At 51.5% G+C, this 18,282-nt stretch overlaps 1 protein-coding gene across 1 annotated transcript in view; it reads right to left on the reverse strand.

The window, feature by feature from the left end:
* Positions 1 to 7,839: 7,839 nt before the first annotated feature.
* The window catches only part of DIP2C (DIP2 acetate--CoA ligase C (putative)), a 136,753-nt gene continuing 126,310 nt past the window's right edge, over positions 7,840 to 18,282 (reverse strand). Inside the window, exons 32-36 of the mRNA XM_019631543.1 lie at positions 17,735 to 17,792; positions 15,707 to 15,781; positions 13,918 to 14,092; positions 13,272 to 13,395; positions 7,840 to 10,811 (exon numbers count right to left, since the gene is read on the reverse strand). Of these exons, the coding sequence (XP_019487088.1) occupies positions 10,559 to 10,811; positions 13,272 to 13,395; positions 13,918 to 14,092; positions 15,707 to 15,781; positions 17,735 to 17,792 (685 nt within the window). The 3' untranslated portion in view covers positions 7,840 to 10,558. The remainder of the gene's footprint in view (positions 10,812 to 13,271; positions 13,396 to 13,917; positions 14,093 to 15,706; positions 15,782 to 17,734; positions 17,793 to 18,282) is intronic.

The following is an 18,282-nucleotide window of genomic DNA, read 5'->3' on the forward strand; positions in this document are numbered from 1 at the left end:
CATTCTCCAGGACACATCACATGGCAGACAGGACACAAACAAGTCTTCGCAAATTTAAGAAGACTGAAATCATACCAAGTATGATCTTTTCTAACCACAATGGTATGAAATTAGAAAACAAAAACAAGAGGAAAGCTGAAAAGTCTATAAATATGTGGAAATTAAACAATACACTTTGGAATAACCAAGAGGTCAAAGAAGAAATACAATTAGAAAATACCTTGAAACAAATGAAAATGGAAACAAAACAGCCAAAACCTATAGGCTGATGGAAAAGCAGTTCTGAAAGGGATGTTTGTATTGAAAAATGCACATATTAAGAAAACAGATCTCATATAAACAACCTAACTGTGCACCTCAAGGAACTTTCTAGAAAAAGAAGCAGCAGCCCAATGTTAGCAGAAGAAAGGATATAACAAAGATCAGAGAAAAAAAATAAATGAAATAGAGACTAAAAAAAAAAAGATCAGTGAAACTAAAAGCTGGTTTTTTGAAAAGATAAAATAGACTAGCCTTTAGCTAGAGTCACCAAGAAAAGAGGACTCAAATAAAGTCAAAACGAAAGAGAAGACATTACAGCTAAGACAAATACAGAGGGTCCAAGAGCTGGCCAGAAGCGATTCTATGCCAAGCTGGGCAACCCGGAAGAAATGGAGAAATCTGCTCAAACATGCAACCTAAGACAGAATCAAGAAGAAACAGAAAATCTGAACTGACCAATAATGAACAAGATTTGAATCAGTGACCAAAACCTCCTAACACGGAAAACCCCAGGACCAGACAGCTTTACTGGTATTTAATGCCAATTCTTCTCAAACTTTTCCCAAAATGGAACAGGAGGGAACAGTTCCTAACTCATATGACCCAGCAACCCCCCTCCTGGGCACACACCCCAAAGGACTGACAGCAGCGTCTTGAAGAGAGATTTGAACACCCATGTTCACAGCAGCACTAGTCACAGTAGCTAATATGTAGCTAATAAGTATCCACCGACAGATGACTGGATAACAAAATGTGTACACACCATGGAATATTACTCAGCCTGGGAAAGGAGGAGAATTCTGCCCCGTGCTACAGTATGGAGGGCCCTTGAGGACATTATGCTGAGTGAAATAGGCCAGTCACGAGAGGACAGACACTTCTATGGGGTACTTAGAGGATAAAAATCACTGAGAGAAAGTAGAAAGGCGGGTGCCAGAGGCGGGGGAGAGGGACGGGGAGTTAGTTTAATGGGGACAGAGCTTCAGTTTTACAAGATGCAAAGAGCTATGGAGATGGATGGGGGTGATGGCTGCACAATATTATGAACGTATTTAATACACTGAATTCTATACTTTAAAATGGTTAAGATGGTAAATTTTATGCTATAAATAATTTACCACAGTAAAAACATTGGAAAACAAAATAAAACAGAAAAGGATTGAACTTGGAGGCTGAAGCTTGAATGGAGGAAGGGGAAGGGGAGTGAGGAGAATAAAACCATCATCACATGGGTGTGTCCAGTTTTGTTCCAAGAGAAAAGTGTGCAGAGAAATAAAAGTAACCCTGAGGATTCCACTGTCCTCTCATGCCGGGCTCAGAAAGGTGCTGCCCTGAGGACCGCCCCCTCCCAACAGCTGTGTGCTGAATGTGTCCCCCATATACATGTGCTGACACCCCACCCCCAGTGTGGTGGTGTAAGGAGGCGCGGGGCCTTGAGAGGGGATGAGATCATGAGGGTGGAGCCCCCATGATGGGATTAGTGTCCTTACAAGAGACCCAGAGAGCCCCCTTGTCCCTCCCACCCTGTGAGGTCACAGGAGAAGACACCGTCTGTGAATCAGGAAGCGGGTCCTCCCCAACACCGAAGCTGCAGGGGCCTTGACCCTGTACTTCCGGCCTCCAGGCTGTGAAGGATAAGTGTCTGTTGTTTATAAGCTCCTGGTCTGTGGTATCTGGGAGAGCCCTCCAGGGACCAGGACACCAACCTGGGGACAAGTATCCCACACTGGCTGTGCTTTTGGTCCACGTGGGGGCCAAGGTGGAGCTTTGCTACACGAGCCCAGGATTGTGAGGGTGTGTGTGTGGGGGGAACGGTGCACAGCAGGAGAGATGACCATCACCGCCAAACTGCCACAGACACCTCAGAATACCAGTCACGTCAGACAGGGAGCAGACCCTGGGTTGCAGTAGCTCAAAACCAGAGACCAGGTGACAAGGAACATGGTTTAGAGACCAGCAGACAGAGTGGTGGTCACCCATGGGTCCAAAGGCCCTTCACCTTCGTCCACCTTGATCCAGGGGCAGAAGACTCACATGTCCCCTGAGTCTAAACACTCTTGAGGGGGGGCAGTTAGCTCAGGGACCCTGTGTTCCTGCCCAAGAGGCTGCGTGTGACCCAACAGGGTGCTTCAATAGACTGTTTGGATCAAGCTTTCCATCGAACTTGGCCTGTTCACTGAGTGGGTCTCGGAAAGTTTATTACACAAAAGAAAGAAACTGTATTTTTTCTGCTTAAGAAAAAAAAAAGGAATGGCATTCCACTTGTTTCTAGCTCATTTTAAAGAGAATAAAAAAAGATTAGGAAAGATTAAGCTATCATTCTTATAGTCTTTTAGAAATTCCAGAAACAGAGCCAGGCCTCAGATGTGACCTCATACTTCTGGCTGCGTTGCCTCCAGCAGAAACCTGTGATTTGTGTTCCTATTCTTCCTGCTACTTCTCTTCAGGAGCTCAGTTTAGGAATAAATCTATTTGTTTCCATTTTAACAGGGGTTTTCCCAGGGTCTGCAGGAAGTTGTCCAGAGGCACAAAGTATGGCCTGAGGCACTGTCCAAGGTCCCGAGGCCCACCCAGGTGCCTTCTGGGGATTGGCTGGGACAGGTCCCCCAACTGCCTGGGGGGTTCTTACCCCCTCTCCCCTGTATTGGGGGCGGGGCTCCTCACCCAGGTATTGGGGGCGGGGCTTCTCCCTATTGGCCTTGGGCCTGTGGGGGCTGAGAGCTGCACTGCTCTGCTATTGGTCCTTATACTTGGCCACCCTGAGCCTGGGCCTGAACAGGAAAATGATAATTAGGAAGAGCTCAGACTGGAGGAGGGAAGGGGCAGGAAGGTGGGAGACTTGAAGTAACCCTGGTAGAAGCATTGTTGTTGAAACTTTCAAAGACATTGCATTTCAAGGAAGCTTGTACAGTGTGTACGGTCACTGCTTTTCGTGCCAACAGAGCCTGTTGGAAAAGCAGCTATAAGTGCAACGTGCCACCAATGCTTCAAGGTGTCTGTATCAGGCCCCTTAACAGCTGGCAGGTGATCTTTGTCTCAAGTCTGTCTTTGCTCCACCATCTCTTGAAACAACAGAAATCAAAGCCAGTTGATTTAAACCCTCAGTACAGCTCTGGGAATGACAGCTGTATCCCAGCCCTAACAGTCCAAGCTGACTTTTTGTTTTTTTTTAAAACATCCCAACTCAGGTCCCATACTGAACTTTTCTTTGCAAGTCAGTCCTTTCCAACTGGAATGTCCGGGTCCTTGTATCTGCAGCACTGGCATTCGATCGTGACACACACACACTCTTTGGGTCAGCAGCCATGTGCCACCAGCCTCAGAATCTGAAACGCACACCCTTCACTCCCCCACTTCCCTCTCCTGAAAGAATTCTGTTTGAGAGTGCGTGGTGAGAGATGAGACTGTTTTAAGTAAAAACGGTTTAGCACAGTCAGAATTCAAAGCAAAATTTTTTCCTGGTCTTGTAACACGCCTGAGGGAAAGGCCTTCTCAGTGGGAACAAACCACTTGTCAGAATGACTATCTCCAGGCCCTCACCCATCTAAGACCCCAGAAAGTCTCAGTTAAGAGATGGAAACTCCTGAACTGAGCAGGAGAAATATTGTGGGTTAAAAGTGCCATGTGCTCAAACACAACTCAAGGTGCAGAATTCAACTGCATAACAATAAAACCTTTAGCGAAAAAGCAAATTAAAAAAATAAGTGACAAAGTGGGAAGAAAACACTTTCAACTCATCTTAAGCAGAAAGGCTGACCTCCCTAATTAACAGAGCCTGTAGCAGTGATGAAAGTATCTCTGAAAGGACCACATCAAAGCTGCAGACATAAGCCCCTTACAGATGCAAGAGGATCGTGGGCCGAGATTTTACTTGGTTCACAAGGAAACACGTGAGATGTTGCAGCAGGTTCCAAGCAGGATCGCAGGACACGCATACACAGAAAACAGGAATTTTGCAGTGAACTCACAAATAGGAGTGATACAGGTCTATTCACAGCACAATAATCAGCTGGGCCCGTGGGGCACAATTTGCATTTATATGGACAAGAATAATTCGTATTATCCTCAGTTTTCTACAATTTACAAACTGTAAAGTAACTCAAAGACAATAAAAGGCAGAGAGAACCTGGGTAGGTGAGCTGGATGGCACAGCCAATAAAAATCTTTCACACTATTTCCTAGGAAGTTCAACAACCCAGTAGTCCAAGGGACGGGAACAGTTCGCAGACAAGAGCAATACCAATGGCCTTCTGAAATAGTCTCCAAATGCTTGACCTTTCCTACAACGAGAGGAATGCTATCAAAACCAACACCTTCTGTTGGTGAGGGTGAGAACAGATGTGACAGCCCCTGGCCCTGTCTTCCAGAAACCCGCTTGCTTGTTACATGTCCTCCCTCACATCAGAAGTGGGCCAGGTTTTGTCCCAACAAAAGCTGGCTATTTACAATACCGAATGGCTGGAAGGGCTGCATGTCCACTGACAGGAAGGGCATTTCTTGAAAAGGAAGACACACGTTACTGAGAGGGAGGGGCAGGACAGAGCACGCGGTGGGTGCCTGTGGGATCAGAAGGGAGGGTGGTAACAGATTCAAGAAACAAGAAAGAGGGCCGGCCGAGTGGCGCGATGGTTGGGAACTGGCTTGGGACGCCAGAGGGCCCCGGTTCGGATCCCACATATGAGGGCCAGTGACACTGCCCTCTACAGCTGGGATGCTGAACAACAGCTCAACCTGGAGCTGGGCTGCTGTGAGTCACTGGCAACGGCGTAGGCTGCAGCCCCTGTGGCACTGGGTTGCCATGGGCTACCGTATGTAGCCAGCAGCCAGCGTGAGCGGCCAGCAGCCAGCGTGAGCGGCCAGCAGCCGCAGTGAGCGGCCGTCCAGAAGCCAGCAACTGATCTGCCTCACCCGGGAAGAGCGCAATGATGGTGCCAACTTGGGCCAGTGAAGCAACGTCCTCCACAACTAGAATGAAGAACAAAACGACAGCAGCTTGTCTGTTCCCCTCCCCCCAATTCCCCAATAAAAATCTTAAAAAAAAAAAAAAAGAAACAAGAAAGAGAGACAGCAGAAACCAGTATAATTGTTACCTGTCACGGGCTCTGGGGAAGGGACACGGACAAGATGGGGGACATGGCTTCACAATGAATGCCTCTTTATGTAGTTTCCATATTTGGACCATGTGATTAGATCACCTATTTAAAACAGTGCATTTTTTCAGAAATGGTGACTTGGGTTTTCCTCACAGCCCAGGAAGGCAATAGAATCACCCCTCATGCGAGGTCTGCGCTGCTTCCTGCCTTTATCTCCATACCCAGCTTGTTGCCCTTGGCACTTTTGGGCCTCCCTACCCCCAGGTTCATGCTTTAAACCCAGAACTCCTCAAAGGCGGTGACACTGACATCAAGCCCAAGGCTGGGCTGTACTGAAGGTTCGCAGGAGGCAGTGATGGGCAGGAGCTTGCCATAGAAAGCGCTGCCCACAGGTCACCCTTTCACATGATGAAACAAAATGTTGAACACGTTATTACCAGAATACGGACTTGACCATTAAACAAACCAAATGGAGGCTTTAATCATTGTTATAAAGCATCAAAGAGCTTCTCAGGTTTCCCCACAGCCCCCTTCCCCTCCCCCTTCCCTAGACCTGGGGCCGGCAGCACACTTTCAATGTTCCACCCATGACCCTGACATTGCCCTTGTCATGCTCTAGCAGCTGGCCGCCACTCTGGATGATGAGAGCACCTGTCCTCGTCAGAGACCACACAAGCCAGCTGCTTTCGATTCTCAGACTGGGGGCCTTGTGACACCACCTACCCCACAGAGCGCCTGACTCCTTGGTGGACAAGCTGGTCACCTGCCATCGCCCAGGGGGGCAGAGGAAGTGCCTGCCTTTGCACTGGCCCGGCAAGCACAGACATGGGCCAGTGAGTGGCTGTATTGTACCCAGCCCCCTGTGGGGCAGGTCCAGCTCACCTTGGCCTCAGCACCACATGCTCCGTCCCAGACGTCATCTGCACAGCTGCCCCTGAGCAGCCACCTGGGACTGCTGGAGTGTGGGTCCTGATGAGGTCCTCCCAAGTTTTAGCTGGAGGGGAGGTACCAGGCCCCATCGGCCTAGGGGCTCGTGTGCCCTCTGAGGCTTGCAGTATCCCCTTCACCTTCCTGCCCTGCCTTGTCCCAAACACCTGCGGCTGCACAGACCGGGCCCCTCTTGAGTGCTGTGACACTTGCAGCCTTTCTTCCCCCTTTGCCATTTCACCGCCCTAATGTGCTGTTGGCTTATGGGTAAACTGCCTGTCGGCCGAACACATTATTTCTAATTCCTCCCCCTTCTCCTTGTCATCCTTCATCCTCTCTCTACTGCCAGTCATTTGTCACAGGGCAGGGACATTGGTGCCCAATGAGGTGATCAGAATGAACACATCCAGCAACAGGCCCAAGGGGCTTTTAGGGCACACTGGCACTTTCTGGATGATGGAAAAAGCAAGTTCACCACGTTCCCACTCATTCTGTCACCCACCTCCAGGAGGGCTGCGAGCCCTTGTCACGCGGCCCTTGATGCCACTTACCTGTGGGGAGGTCCTCGTCAGCGTGTTTACTGAATGTGCGCTCTGGGCAGAGCAGACAGCCCTGTCCTCCCAAGGAAGCCGATGGGTCAAGAGACAGTTAATACGCGTCGATACTTCAGGAAACAGTATCAGGGCCGTGCTCTGAGGCATTAGGGAGCATCATTAGGATGAGGAACAACAATCGACCACAACCAAACTACTGCTGTGTCCCAGGAACTCGGCAATGTGCTGGGGACGCAGGACATGGCATCACGCATGGAGCAAGGCCACGCTCACACCCAGACACGCACACATGCGGTGCAAGGGCCGTCTCTCTCAGTCATCTTGTCTGTACTGGACCAGCCTGTCTGCCAGCCACCCACTTCCATCTGCCCGGAGCATCGTCCCCAGCAAGTACGGACTCATCCTGAATATAATCAGGGGGCGGGGGGCCGAGGGGCTCCAAGGCCGGCACTTGAGTTCCACCGACTTCCATGTGCATAACACTTATCTTTTTATAACCTTTAGGCTGAAGGTCAGTTCACCTGCCACTGCCTTCCAAAAGACAAAGCCATACGAATGCTCAGATCTTGGACAAAACACAGAGCTGAACAGAGAGCTCAGGTTGGAACAGCAGGCCGGACCTGCTTCCTGACATGCGAGTGTCCCCGCCGCACGAGTGCGGGGAGTGTTTGTGCACAGGACTCGTGCTTCCTCCTTGTCCCCAAACTTACCAATAATCAGAACACGTGCAGCAAAATGGGAACAAATATATTTAGATATATTTAAGAGAATTAAAAAAAAAACCACAAAGATTTCATAAAACATTTGCTGCCATAGGATTATTTTAAGAAAATAAATGCCCACATCAAAATTCAAACATGTTCAAAATATGATGATCTGTGCTGGTAAGTAACGTGGCAAATCATGGAAGCAGAGTCAGAGACGTATCCCATGTCGCTGTAGGGGTCACCCGCCCGTGGACTGAAGCTGTCCCACAGTTTTCCAGGGGACCAGTGAAGAAACTATTTTCAGAGCAACAAAAATAAAAGCTTTTATTTGTTCATTTGAATATAAAACAGGCGTTATCACAGATGTACAAAGCTTACTGGTGGTTCAACATACGAGAAGGTTGCCGTCCTTTGCACATAAAAACTGTGTGAAACCATGACTGGTCCAGTACATGAACTTCCCTAACCAGTCACCACACTATGAAATAACGCTGCTAACATTCAACTGATAAAAGGGACGGTCTCCGGGGTAAAGTGTCAAGCAGGGTTAGGTATCTATAATAAACAAGCACCATGAGGAAGCCGCCCTGTTGGGTCAGGTCTGTGTTTCAATGTTCGTATGTGCCCTCCTTCGTGCGAGCTGATCAAGCGGATTTGTCTGACTTCAAAAGCACACGAGGGTCACAAGACAAACATTGGTGACATTCCCGTGAACGAGTTATCTACAGAACGATCCTTCTTTATTGCTGAAATGGTGGAAAGTGTCTCCTTGCCTCTTTCTTGCGTGACAGAGCTTTGACCCCAGTCCCCCACTCTTTGGACCTCAACTCCAACAGCAGAGGTGACAGGAAGTCACTGACACCGCCCCATCTGGCCTGGGGTGCTGACACGGGGAGGTGAGGGTCACGTTGGGAGTGACACATGACTTGCTGTTTCCGACCCTGCAATCATGTCTCCTACTCATTGCCTCCCCTGAAACCCTGGAGCCCCCCAAACCCAGCGGGCATGTAAGAACGCGTCTCTTCGGTGTGTGGTGGGCTTGCCCGTCGGAAGCAGGCGGGTGCAGGAATGTGTATCTGAGGCAAGTAGGGAAATGGTCACCCGCGGTGATGAAGTCAAACAATATTGTAAAAGCCCAGTGATTCGTGGACATGGAAGGGTGCACCCCTCATGCAGACAAACTAAAAAAATACGCCACTTAAAGTTTTGAGAAAACAATTAGACTTGGATCTCAGAAGTCAAACAAAACTTTCACCAAAGGGCTTGGTGCCTGTGTGTCAGCAAAGGCAGGTCAGACCTCGCCCATGTGCGGTGAGACAGCCTGGTTCTGCCCAGCTGCCATCTTGGTCATTCACATGGAGCCTCGGGGGCCCCTGCAGGCTCACACTGGGACAGTCACAAAACAGATGACGCTCGCAGAGCTGGCACCTGCTCCTGGCGGGACACAGACGCCGGCTCAGGCAAGGACTGTGCAGACGAGCTCTGGAAATGGGGCCCGTGAGGCTGCGGTGGCTGTGACAGATGGGCATCAGGAACGTGTCATCCACAGGTGGCTAGATGAAGGCAGCTGTGAGGCTTTCTTGCTCCTGCCAGTGGCTGTGGGGTTCCCTGTGGGGTTTGCTCACATGGGCTGGGGAACCCAAGGGCTGGCCCAGGTGACTGTCTCCTGTGAGTCTCTTCCCTTAAAGCTGTCCTGGACACTGTCCTCTCCACACGGTGGCCAGCTGAGGGGACTCAATGCAATTGGTTCAGGTGGCTGCAGAATATCATTTCTTTTCATACCAAGGACCAAAAAGGGTGACACTAACAAAAAGGATAAAAAAACACTGTGCAGCTAAGGGAGCAGTGCTGTGGGCCTCTAGCCTCCCCGAGTGGGCTCAAGGCAGTGAGCACACACTACTCATTCCATTGTCGTGTAACCCCCACAGCGAAGGGGGACATGCACTACCGCCTCAGACCCCTCACCGCCTTTGAGATGATCTACAAGAATGTCACTCGCTGGTCTCTGGTTCTGGAAGAAACGCTGAAACTGGGCTCCTTGCCATCTGGTTGCTCCCATCAGCAGAGTGGGTGTGAGAGTCTCTTATCTACAGTACAGTGGGGGGGACGCCATGCAAGTGACAGGGTCTGCGCGTTAGACTTTAAATCTCCTTTGTTCATTAGTGAATTTACATTTCATATATATATACTTGTTGTGATACTATCCACGCAAGATGATACAACACTTTTTATATTAGCAAACATTACAAGATTTTAATACTCTTGAATGTTCTTCTCTTTTATACTTCTAGAGAGATCAAAATAAATTAAACGTTTTGTACATAATTACATACGAAGAAGTTAACTTATTTCATCTTTTTAGTTTAGTACAAAGATATCTGCAAGATAATTGCCGAAATACACCTTATTTATAGTTTCTTCTCCTTCTATGCTAATATCAGAGGCCACGTGCGAGCCTCTGTTTCTTCAGCACATTTCTGACAGAAGCTGCTAGGATCTAACAGGAAGCTGCTATTTGGAAGGTTTCGTACCTCAACAGACTTTCCTAGAAGGGTGAGACCGAACCATGGCTTAGATTAGGAACAGGTCCATGTTGTTGTTAAGGTTTCATGACACATTAAAACAGAGAAAACAATTCTTTGTCACACTACATAAATTGTTTAAAGGAACCCACCTGGAGGGCAGAATATTGTTTAATTGCTATTTTGGCTTAACAAAATACCACATTTACGAAGAAAGCACTTATCCAATAATTAATAAAAAAAAACAACAACAAAAAACAAAGAAAGAAAGAAAAGTTTCCAAATGGGCTTTTCCACCAAACTGAAGGCAGTGACGTGAGGTCCCCTGAGCGAAGCTCGGTGGCGGGTCACGTTTGCTCCATCATGTCAACCAGGACCGCCATGGGAAGTCCCCTGCGCTCCGCCTGTGACACAGGCTCCGTCCCGCAGACATCGCCTTGGCGTCCACATTTGAGCGACACCGAGGAACGCACTGGCATGGGGGCCGGGCCCGGCTACATGTTGTAGGCCACGTAGATGGGGTCGAGCTGGTCGGCCAGGAAGCCGTCTCGCAGGTGCATGCGCTGCTTCTCGCCCCGGGAGTTGATGGGGATCACGCCTACGTCCACCACCACCACCACGCCCACCACTAGGTAGTGCTCCTCCAGCACCACGTTTGTGACCAGGGGGACCAGGTCCAGCGCCTCCTGTTCTGACCCGTCCAGCTCCACCACCACCACCAGCAAGTTTGTCCAGGTGAACACGGCGCTGGAAGAGAGAGAGAAGCATCACCATACGGTCTGCCTGAGCCCTGGCCATGTCCTCAAGCTCGCAGCCTCTCTGGGCCCATTTCCTTCAGCTCATGAGTGTGTCACACATGCCCATCACCAGCCTTTGTCACCGGCCTGCTCTCAGGGTGGCCTCTGTGCCTGTATGGCCCTCTGTCGCCAGCTGCTGTCACATGGCAGTGGGGGTCAGAGCCCCGCCCTGGATCTGAGCACTACGACTTTGGGATGAGCCTGTGTCCTGCCATTGAGCATGGGCAACATGCAGCATGGCCTGTGGGTGCAGACAGGGGCTGGGTCACCGATTCACCCTCATGTCTCACTGAGATCTTCCCACAGGTGGGTCACCCAGAATACTTAGTCTGCCCAGTTTGCAAAAGCCTAAGTTCAGTGCACTGCACGTTCAGCCACATTAACCTTACATGGCTGGGCTTTTGCAAAATGGGCCTTAAAGTTCATTGCCCCTGGTGCCAGGGTCTGCTTGGCTGCAGAGGCCAGGAGGGCCCCAGGGTGGGGGGCATGGAGGATGGGGCTCCAGGAGGTCTCTAGGGTGGGGGGACGTGGAAGACGGGGCTCCAGGAGGTCCCCAGGGTGGGGGTGTGGAGGATGAGGCTCCAAGAGGGTCTCAGAGTTGGGGGCATGGAGGACAGTTACCCATATCTGCTTTCTCACACCAGACACACAGAAGGTTCTATATCAGCTGAGAGGCAGGAAGTATTTAGAAAACTCAGTATTGTTTTCTAAAATGTGGAAGTACGTCCATTAGGAAAATAACACATTCTTTGTTCAGCATGACCGATATATTTATGTTAAAATGAAAGGGAAATAGTGGAAAATGTGCTCAACAGATCTCTCCTGGGTTTGTAGTGTGACCGTGTGTACCCCAAGAACGCCCATAACAGGGGTGTGACAGTAAAGCAGTGCTTTGCATGGCCTGGTGAGCCACACATGAGTGGTAACATCACATGTGTCTGTCTCAGCCACCTTGGTATAATTTTATCATGCCCTCTGAATTGGATGACACGTGTCAGGAGTCAGGTCACGTCTGGATTGAGCTGGGTTTGCTGGGCAGCTGTGGGCTGAGTAATGGTGACTTTCCCGTGTGTGAAAAGCTTTCCTAGGAGCCGTACGCGGCCGATACCCAGGACCAATGGGAAGGAAAAGATGTGCGACAGTGGAATAGTCATGTTATGTGACACGAGTGTCACCTCCCTTCTCATTCTGGGGGTGACCTGGAGGAGCAACATGGGCAGCTGCGGGCAGGTGGAGGCTGGCGGTGACGACAGCCGCTCCCACTCAGAGCTCCTGCTGCTGAGGCCCAGCAGGGTGGGACCACCCACTCTTCAGTCCTCCTGGTGCTGTGTGAATGTGGACCAGTGGAGGCCTACACCCACTGGGGGCCACGAGGCAGGTGACCACAGCGACGCTCAGACAGACACTAGGATCGTGGACTAGAACCCATGAGGCTGCACCAGGGAGCCGCGGACACAGGCTTGAGAGGCGGAAACAGGAAACATTTGAGGGAGGCATACCAGCCAGTCTGAATTATTTTCTTAAACAAGCAGCATGGGAGCCTGTAGTAGCCATTCACAGCTATGTGATGGAAACAGGAGGCCTGTGCTGGCGCCCGAGGGCAGCTCTGTGCCGGAGCAAGCGGGAGACGGTGTCTGAGCCATGGGGCCAGCGGGGGCGCAGCCCGTCCCACCGCCTCCAGCACCTGCCACGCCCTCGCTTCCCAGGACGCGAATGGCAGCAAACGGCAGCAAATGCCAACCTGCAACAAGCTAGCGGGAGGTGTGAAATCTCTCGGCCCGACCCAGCACGCCCGGAGATGCTGCCGAGGGACCCGGAGTGTCCCCTTGGGGCCCCTGTGCTGACACTGGCTTTCTCAGGCCTCTGGCATCTCAGGGACCAAATGAACAAGCAAACCTGTAGCCAATGAGGCTGGGACACTTCTTTTCTAAACGCCCCCTGAGGGCACTGCAGCCCCCAGCGCTGCCCTAGGACCCCGGGCATCGCCAACATAGGCCTGTCACAGACAGCCAGGTGGCCAAGCCGCAAGTCCCCATGTCCGCGCCTGTGGGGAATCGTGACTTGTCACTGTCAGCTTTGGTCTGATTTGGGTAATTGTGCCCCGCCCTTGCATCTAACGTCCTTCCACGTGTCACCCTAACTTTCGCGGTCCCCATGCCTACAGTCACGGGTGTCTCCTGTGACTGTGTGTGTGTGCGCAGTGTACCTTCCCTGTCTCATGCTTCCATGAACTAAAAACCAAATAAACAACAAATGTGTTACTGGGAGATGGGACCCAGCCGTCCGTCGGTCATTGTCAGGAAACGTGCAGCACACCAGCCCAATCTGCCACATCACAACCGAGGCGGGCTGACCATTCCCAGTACCACACAGATTGTGCCCGCTCTGGTGTGCGGACGCCCCCACTCACCATTCGGTGACGCTTTTGTGGGCTCTGATGACAGAGGTCTCAATGTCTATGGGGTGGTACCTCATCCCGCGTAGCTCCATGGCCTCATCCAGGGCCCCCACCACGTACAGGGCATCGTGGCGCTCTGTGCAGGGAATGAAAGACAGGTGAGCTGCACCACAAGCCACTCAAGCCCCTTAAAGAAAAGATTAAAGCGACTCCTAAGAGAGAAAGAGACGCAAAGAAAGGGGGTCACTGAGCTGGGGACAGCGACTCCCTCTGCGGGGCCAGCTCTCAGCAGAGGCCCCCAGGACACTGCCGGGCGGGGGCGCTAGCCCTATGAGGCACACCCTGCTGGCCTGGGTCCCGGGACCGAGCCGCTTCCAGGGTGGAGTCTGTCCCTGCCACACGCATCCACTGGCTCCTGCAGGCGGCACACGTGCCCTTGTCTTCATGGTGCTCCCCCAAGTAACAAGGTTGGGTCACCCCTGGTCTAACATCTATCTGTGGCTCACAGGACAGCACAGGGGATGTGATGACAACCTCGGCTCGCTGCTCTCAGCCGCTGGCAGCCAGCATGCATGTGATCTGCTGGCTCTGGGAACTCAGGCCCCACACAGAGGTCAGTGTCAGAGACCCAGCCCTTCACACCTCTGTGCATGCTCACCTCCATTGGCATCTGTGAGCTCTGTTCTCCGCAGGAAGCCCAAGTAGCCCGTCCGCGCCCACACAGTCTGGGTGTCCCCAAAGCTCAGCCTCGAGCTGAAGTGGTCTGACTGCAAGGATTCATCCCCGTAGATGGTGAAGTAGCCACTGGCATTGTGGGCACTGTGGACCCAGATCTGCGGGAGGACGCAGGGTAGGTCGGTGAGGGGCTCTCCAGGGCCTGCACTGCTATCACTGCAGTAACTACACTCAGTGACACAGAGACAGGACAATGTGTGCTCATCTGTCTCTGGACACACAGATGCCACAGAATGCGCCACGCAAGCCCACGGCCACCCGTGGGATTCTGGTGAAGGGGTGACAGAGGGTTTTCAAAATGAACACATCAAGTGGTTTTCTCGTACACCTTCAAATATGACAGCTGTCTCCAAACCGCAATGGAAAAGTGTGCAAGCACTGCCTGACTTGTCCCACTGGCCCCCGGCTTATTCCCCCCACCTGGCTTGTTGTCCCCCCGACCTGGTTTGCTCACTCTTAGAAATATACTGCAAAAAATAATGCACAACAAACTCTAAGAGGGAGAAGCTCTAACAACAGAAAATGGGAAGCAAAAGTGCCTGAGGGTAGTCACTTGGCACATGGGAAAGGATGAGGTTGGCCAGAAGTCACGACTGCGTGGGTTAAACAGTGCGTGGTAGCAAGAGAGGAAACCGTTATGCCAGCAAAGCTGCTGAAACCCTCACCCAGCTGCCTGCGATGATGCCTGTATGGTGATAGGATCGGGAGCCAGAGTGCATACAGCAAGGATGCGTTGGGCTGAGCGTTCCCATTATCTTCTTTACACTGAAACCTTCAAGCCCTTCGATATCACAAATACTATTGTGTGTACACTGCACCCAGGACAGTGTGTGGCACACAGTGGGTGCTCAATTGACACCTGCCCAACATAGGAGGGCACAGCTCTGCTCCCTGACACACAGTCCCATGAAGGGACCAACCAGTGTGGGCCCTCACTTGGCATGCCGCCCTCAGGCCCAAGCCAGGGCCACACTGGGGAGCCACCCAGCCAGGACCCTGTCCACATGCCCAGCAGCAACCCCAACGTCTGAAGCGAGTTTCTGGGATGGATCAGAAGGGAGTCACCAAATAACATCTGAGCAGAGTTTTATCATCTCAGCTCCAACTTCACATATGACCAAGAGATTCAAGTTAGGGGACAAAAAGCCTACGCAGAGGAGGAGCTTGGGGCGTGAGCAGAGGCTAGGGCTCACATGTGACCTGTATACCCACTGACATGTGCCACTGTGGGTGCCACCCCAGGAAAAGTGGTGCTCGTGTGTTTTCGTAACATGTCAGCCACAGGGACAAGCCTGTGTGCGGCTGGAGCCCTTCCATGGGAGGGAAAGTTGACAGCACAGGGTAGGGGACATGTACAGCAAGGATGTCCCTGCTGGGCAGGCTTGACCTTGGATACCCCATAAGTCCCCTCCCCCAGTGAACACCCCCTAAGTCTCCTCAACCAGTGGGCACCCCCATATTACCTCACCTGGTGGATACCCGTTCAGTCTCCGCAACTGGTGGACACCCCCTAAGTCTCCTCAACTGGTAGACACCCCTATGTCACCTCACCTGGGTGGACACCCCATAAGTCTCCTCAACTGGTAGACACCCCTATGTCACCTCACCTGGGTGGACACCCCATAAGTCTCCTCAACTGGTGGACATCCCCATGTCACCTCACCTAGGTGGACACTCCTAAGTTCCCTCACCAGGGGACAACCCGTTCTTACCTCACCCAAGTGTGAGTCTCCCAGTGGCCCTTTTGTTTCTGGATTGGCGATTATGATCCGAACCCCCGGCAGGATCTGCGTGAGGAAGAAGATCCCCATCAGCAAACAGGCAGGCAGGCGCCACACAGCAGCTAGCCCTGCTGCCTTCATGCCCATCGTCCTTTCTGAAATTGTTTGGGAAGTGGCGTGGCTTTAAATCAAGATGGCACAACTACAACATTTCACTGTAATTGTCACTACTACAGTAGAACCCGTGTCACAGTGATCTCAAAATTAGGCATTGAACGAAAACATGATAACGAATGTAATTTAACACAGCCTGATGCTTTCAAATGTGGACGGAAAGGGGTCCCAGGGAAAGCACACTCATAGGTGGTCTGAATAGAAACTCCTGGCTGGGTGGGTCACTGGGGCAGTCTGCCCCAGGCCTGTGGCTTCCTTAATAAAAGGCTCATCTCTGCCGTAAGCCAGCCCTGCCCACGGCTATGTGCACCTGGGCTCGCACGCCTTTGAACTACGTGTGACACCCCTCACGAGAGCCCGCAATCATGTTAGCTATCCCGCAGCCCAGTCCCATCATGCCCCCACCTCCTGTCACCGTCCTCACGTGCCCTCCTCAGTTCAAACGTGTAAAAGAAGCTGTAAGCTGTTATTCTTGGGAACATGCGAGATCTTGCTCCCCGGCATGTCATCAGCTTTCTCAAATAAACTCTTACAAAATTCTCTGCATTCTTGAAGGTTGACACAAAATAGGAATTTTCAGTTATTTCCACTAATTTCCTTCAGTTACATTTGTACTATGCCTCATGGATGGCTATGAGCAGGAATGGAGGGCGATGGCTGCAGCAGACACTGAATGAGAAAGTTGGGACAAGTTTTCCAGAGATGAGTGTGGTGTGACCCAAAGATATAGCAGGCATGGCCGAGCAATTTAGCACACAGCCACACTCGCGGTGACCAGAAGAGACACGTGTCACCACTTGTGCGGCCTGGTGGTCCCGATTTGGATGCCCGTATTGCTCCTGCCTCTTCTGCACTACGTCTTCAACACCTGCAGGCACGTGTCTTTTGTTATGGTGTCTGCACTCACACACTCAGCTTGGGGCATGTTGAATCCCGCTGGGACGCGTGTGTAAGGAAGCAGACGCTCGTCCTGCATATTTAGACGGCGGCCCACCCAGCTCAGCTAGCTTAACATGGTGTGGCTGCCATCAGGCAAAACAGCTGCGGTGGACGTGCTTGGAAAGGCTCTCCTGACGTCTGCAGGGGGATGTGGGGGCTCAGTCCCTGAGTCTGACGGAGCGCCCACAATGCTGGGCTGAGCAACGCCTCCTGCTGACACAACAGCTTAGAAGGAAGAAGTCCAACTGTGGCCATGTAGACAAACTATAAAGGTGCTTTTAAAATCAAGTGGAGAACAGATCTGACAACTGGGGCCAGAGAGAGAAACAAGGTCTTCATTTAGGTTTAAATAAGATTTTTGCAACCATGGTGGCAGGCACTACCAGTTCTCCTCTGACAATGACGCTTCGTCACCTCCACAGTAGTCACTATCCCTACTGTCATACCCCCAACCTTCCCTTCAGGTTGGTATGACCGTGTGGCCACATTCTGGCCAATGGGATTTGAGCATGATAAGGCAGCTTAGGAGCCTTCCTTCGGGTCTGCACGGTTTGTCTCCTCCTTTTCCGTTTGTCCTCCTGCTGGCTGGACTGTGGGCACGACAAAGGAGCTGAAGCAGCCACTCTGCAGCCTGAGGTGCCCTTGGGAATGGAGTCCAAGCAGAAAAGACAACAAAAAAGTGCCAGGGCCCTGGTTGCTCCATGGCTCTTTTAGGTGAGAGAATAACATCTAACTGCATTGAAATGCTGTTATTTTGAGTTTCTGCACTCATGGCCAAACCTAGTCCTGATATATTACATTCAAAAAAGTTTTGGAAAAAATATTCCATAACACACATTTCTTAAAATGTCAAAGCCCAAATGCCAGGCTCACATACAGAAATGCACATTTCTTCCTCGTACTTACTTTTCCAGATTCCATCAGCGGCAAGCTGTGAGGGGACCCTCTCTCTACCAAGCGGACCCTACAAAGGGAAACAGGGTGTTACTGAGCATGTCTGAGCATGGTTGCCTGGTGCACTGCCAGCTCCTGGGCAGTGCCTGGCCGGCAGCTGGGGCCCCATAACTGCGGCTCAGAAGCCCGAGAGTGCGGTTGGACAGCAGGGTGCCATTGTGTTCCGGGGGTGACTGTTGCAGAGGATGCACATGAAGTCTCATTTGCCAAACCCACAAAGTGATAGGAAAATGACTCTGCACTTAAAGGAACCAGGAGGAGACTTAGCACTTGCGGGAAAGGAAAAGAACAGGATTAACTGTGTCCCCACAGAGCTGCCAGCCACTGGTGACGGCCGTGCTCAGTCCTGAAGCACTCACAGCTCTGCGTTTGCTGTGACAAGGCTGCTTGAGACAAGAGAGTAAGGGCCCAATGTCCCTGACTCTGCAACTGTGCCAGGATGCGCACGCTGTGCCCCATCCCTCCGAGGTGACACACAGGCAGAGTGGGTGGGGCTGCTG

Source organism: Hipposideros armiger, unplaced genomic scaffold (genome assembly GCF_001890085.2).
Source record: "Hipposideros armiger isolate ML-2016 unplaced genomic scaffold, ASM189008v1 scaffold_1004, whole genome shotgun sequence".
Lineage (NCBI taxonomy): Eukaryota > Metazoa > Chordata > Mammalia > Chiroptera > Hipposideridae > Hipposideros > Hipposideros armiger.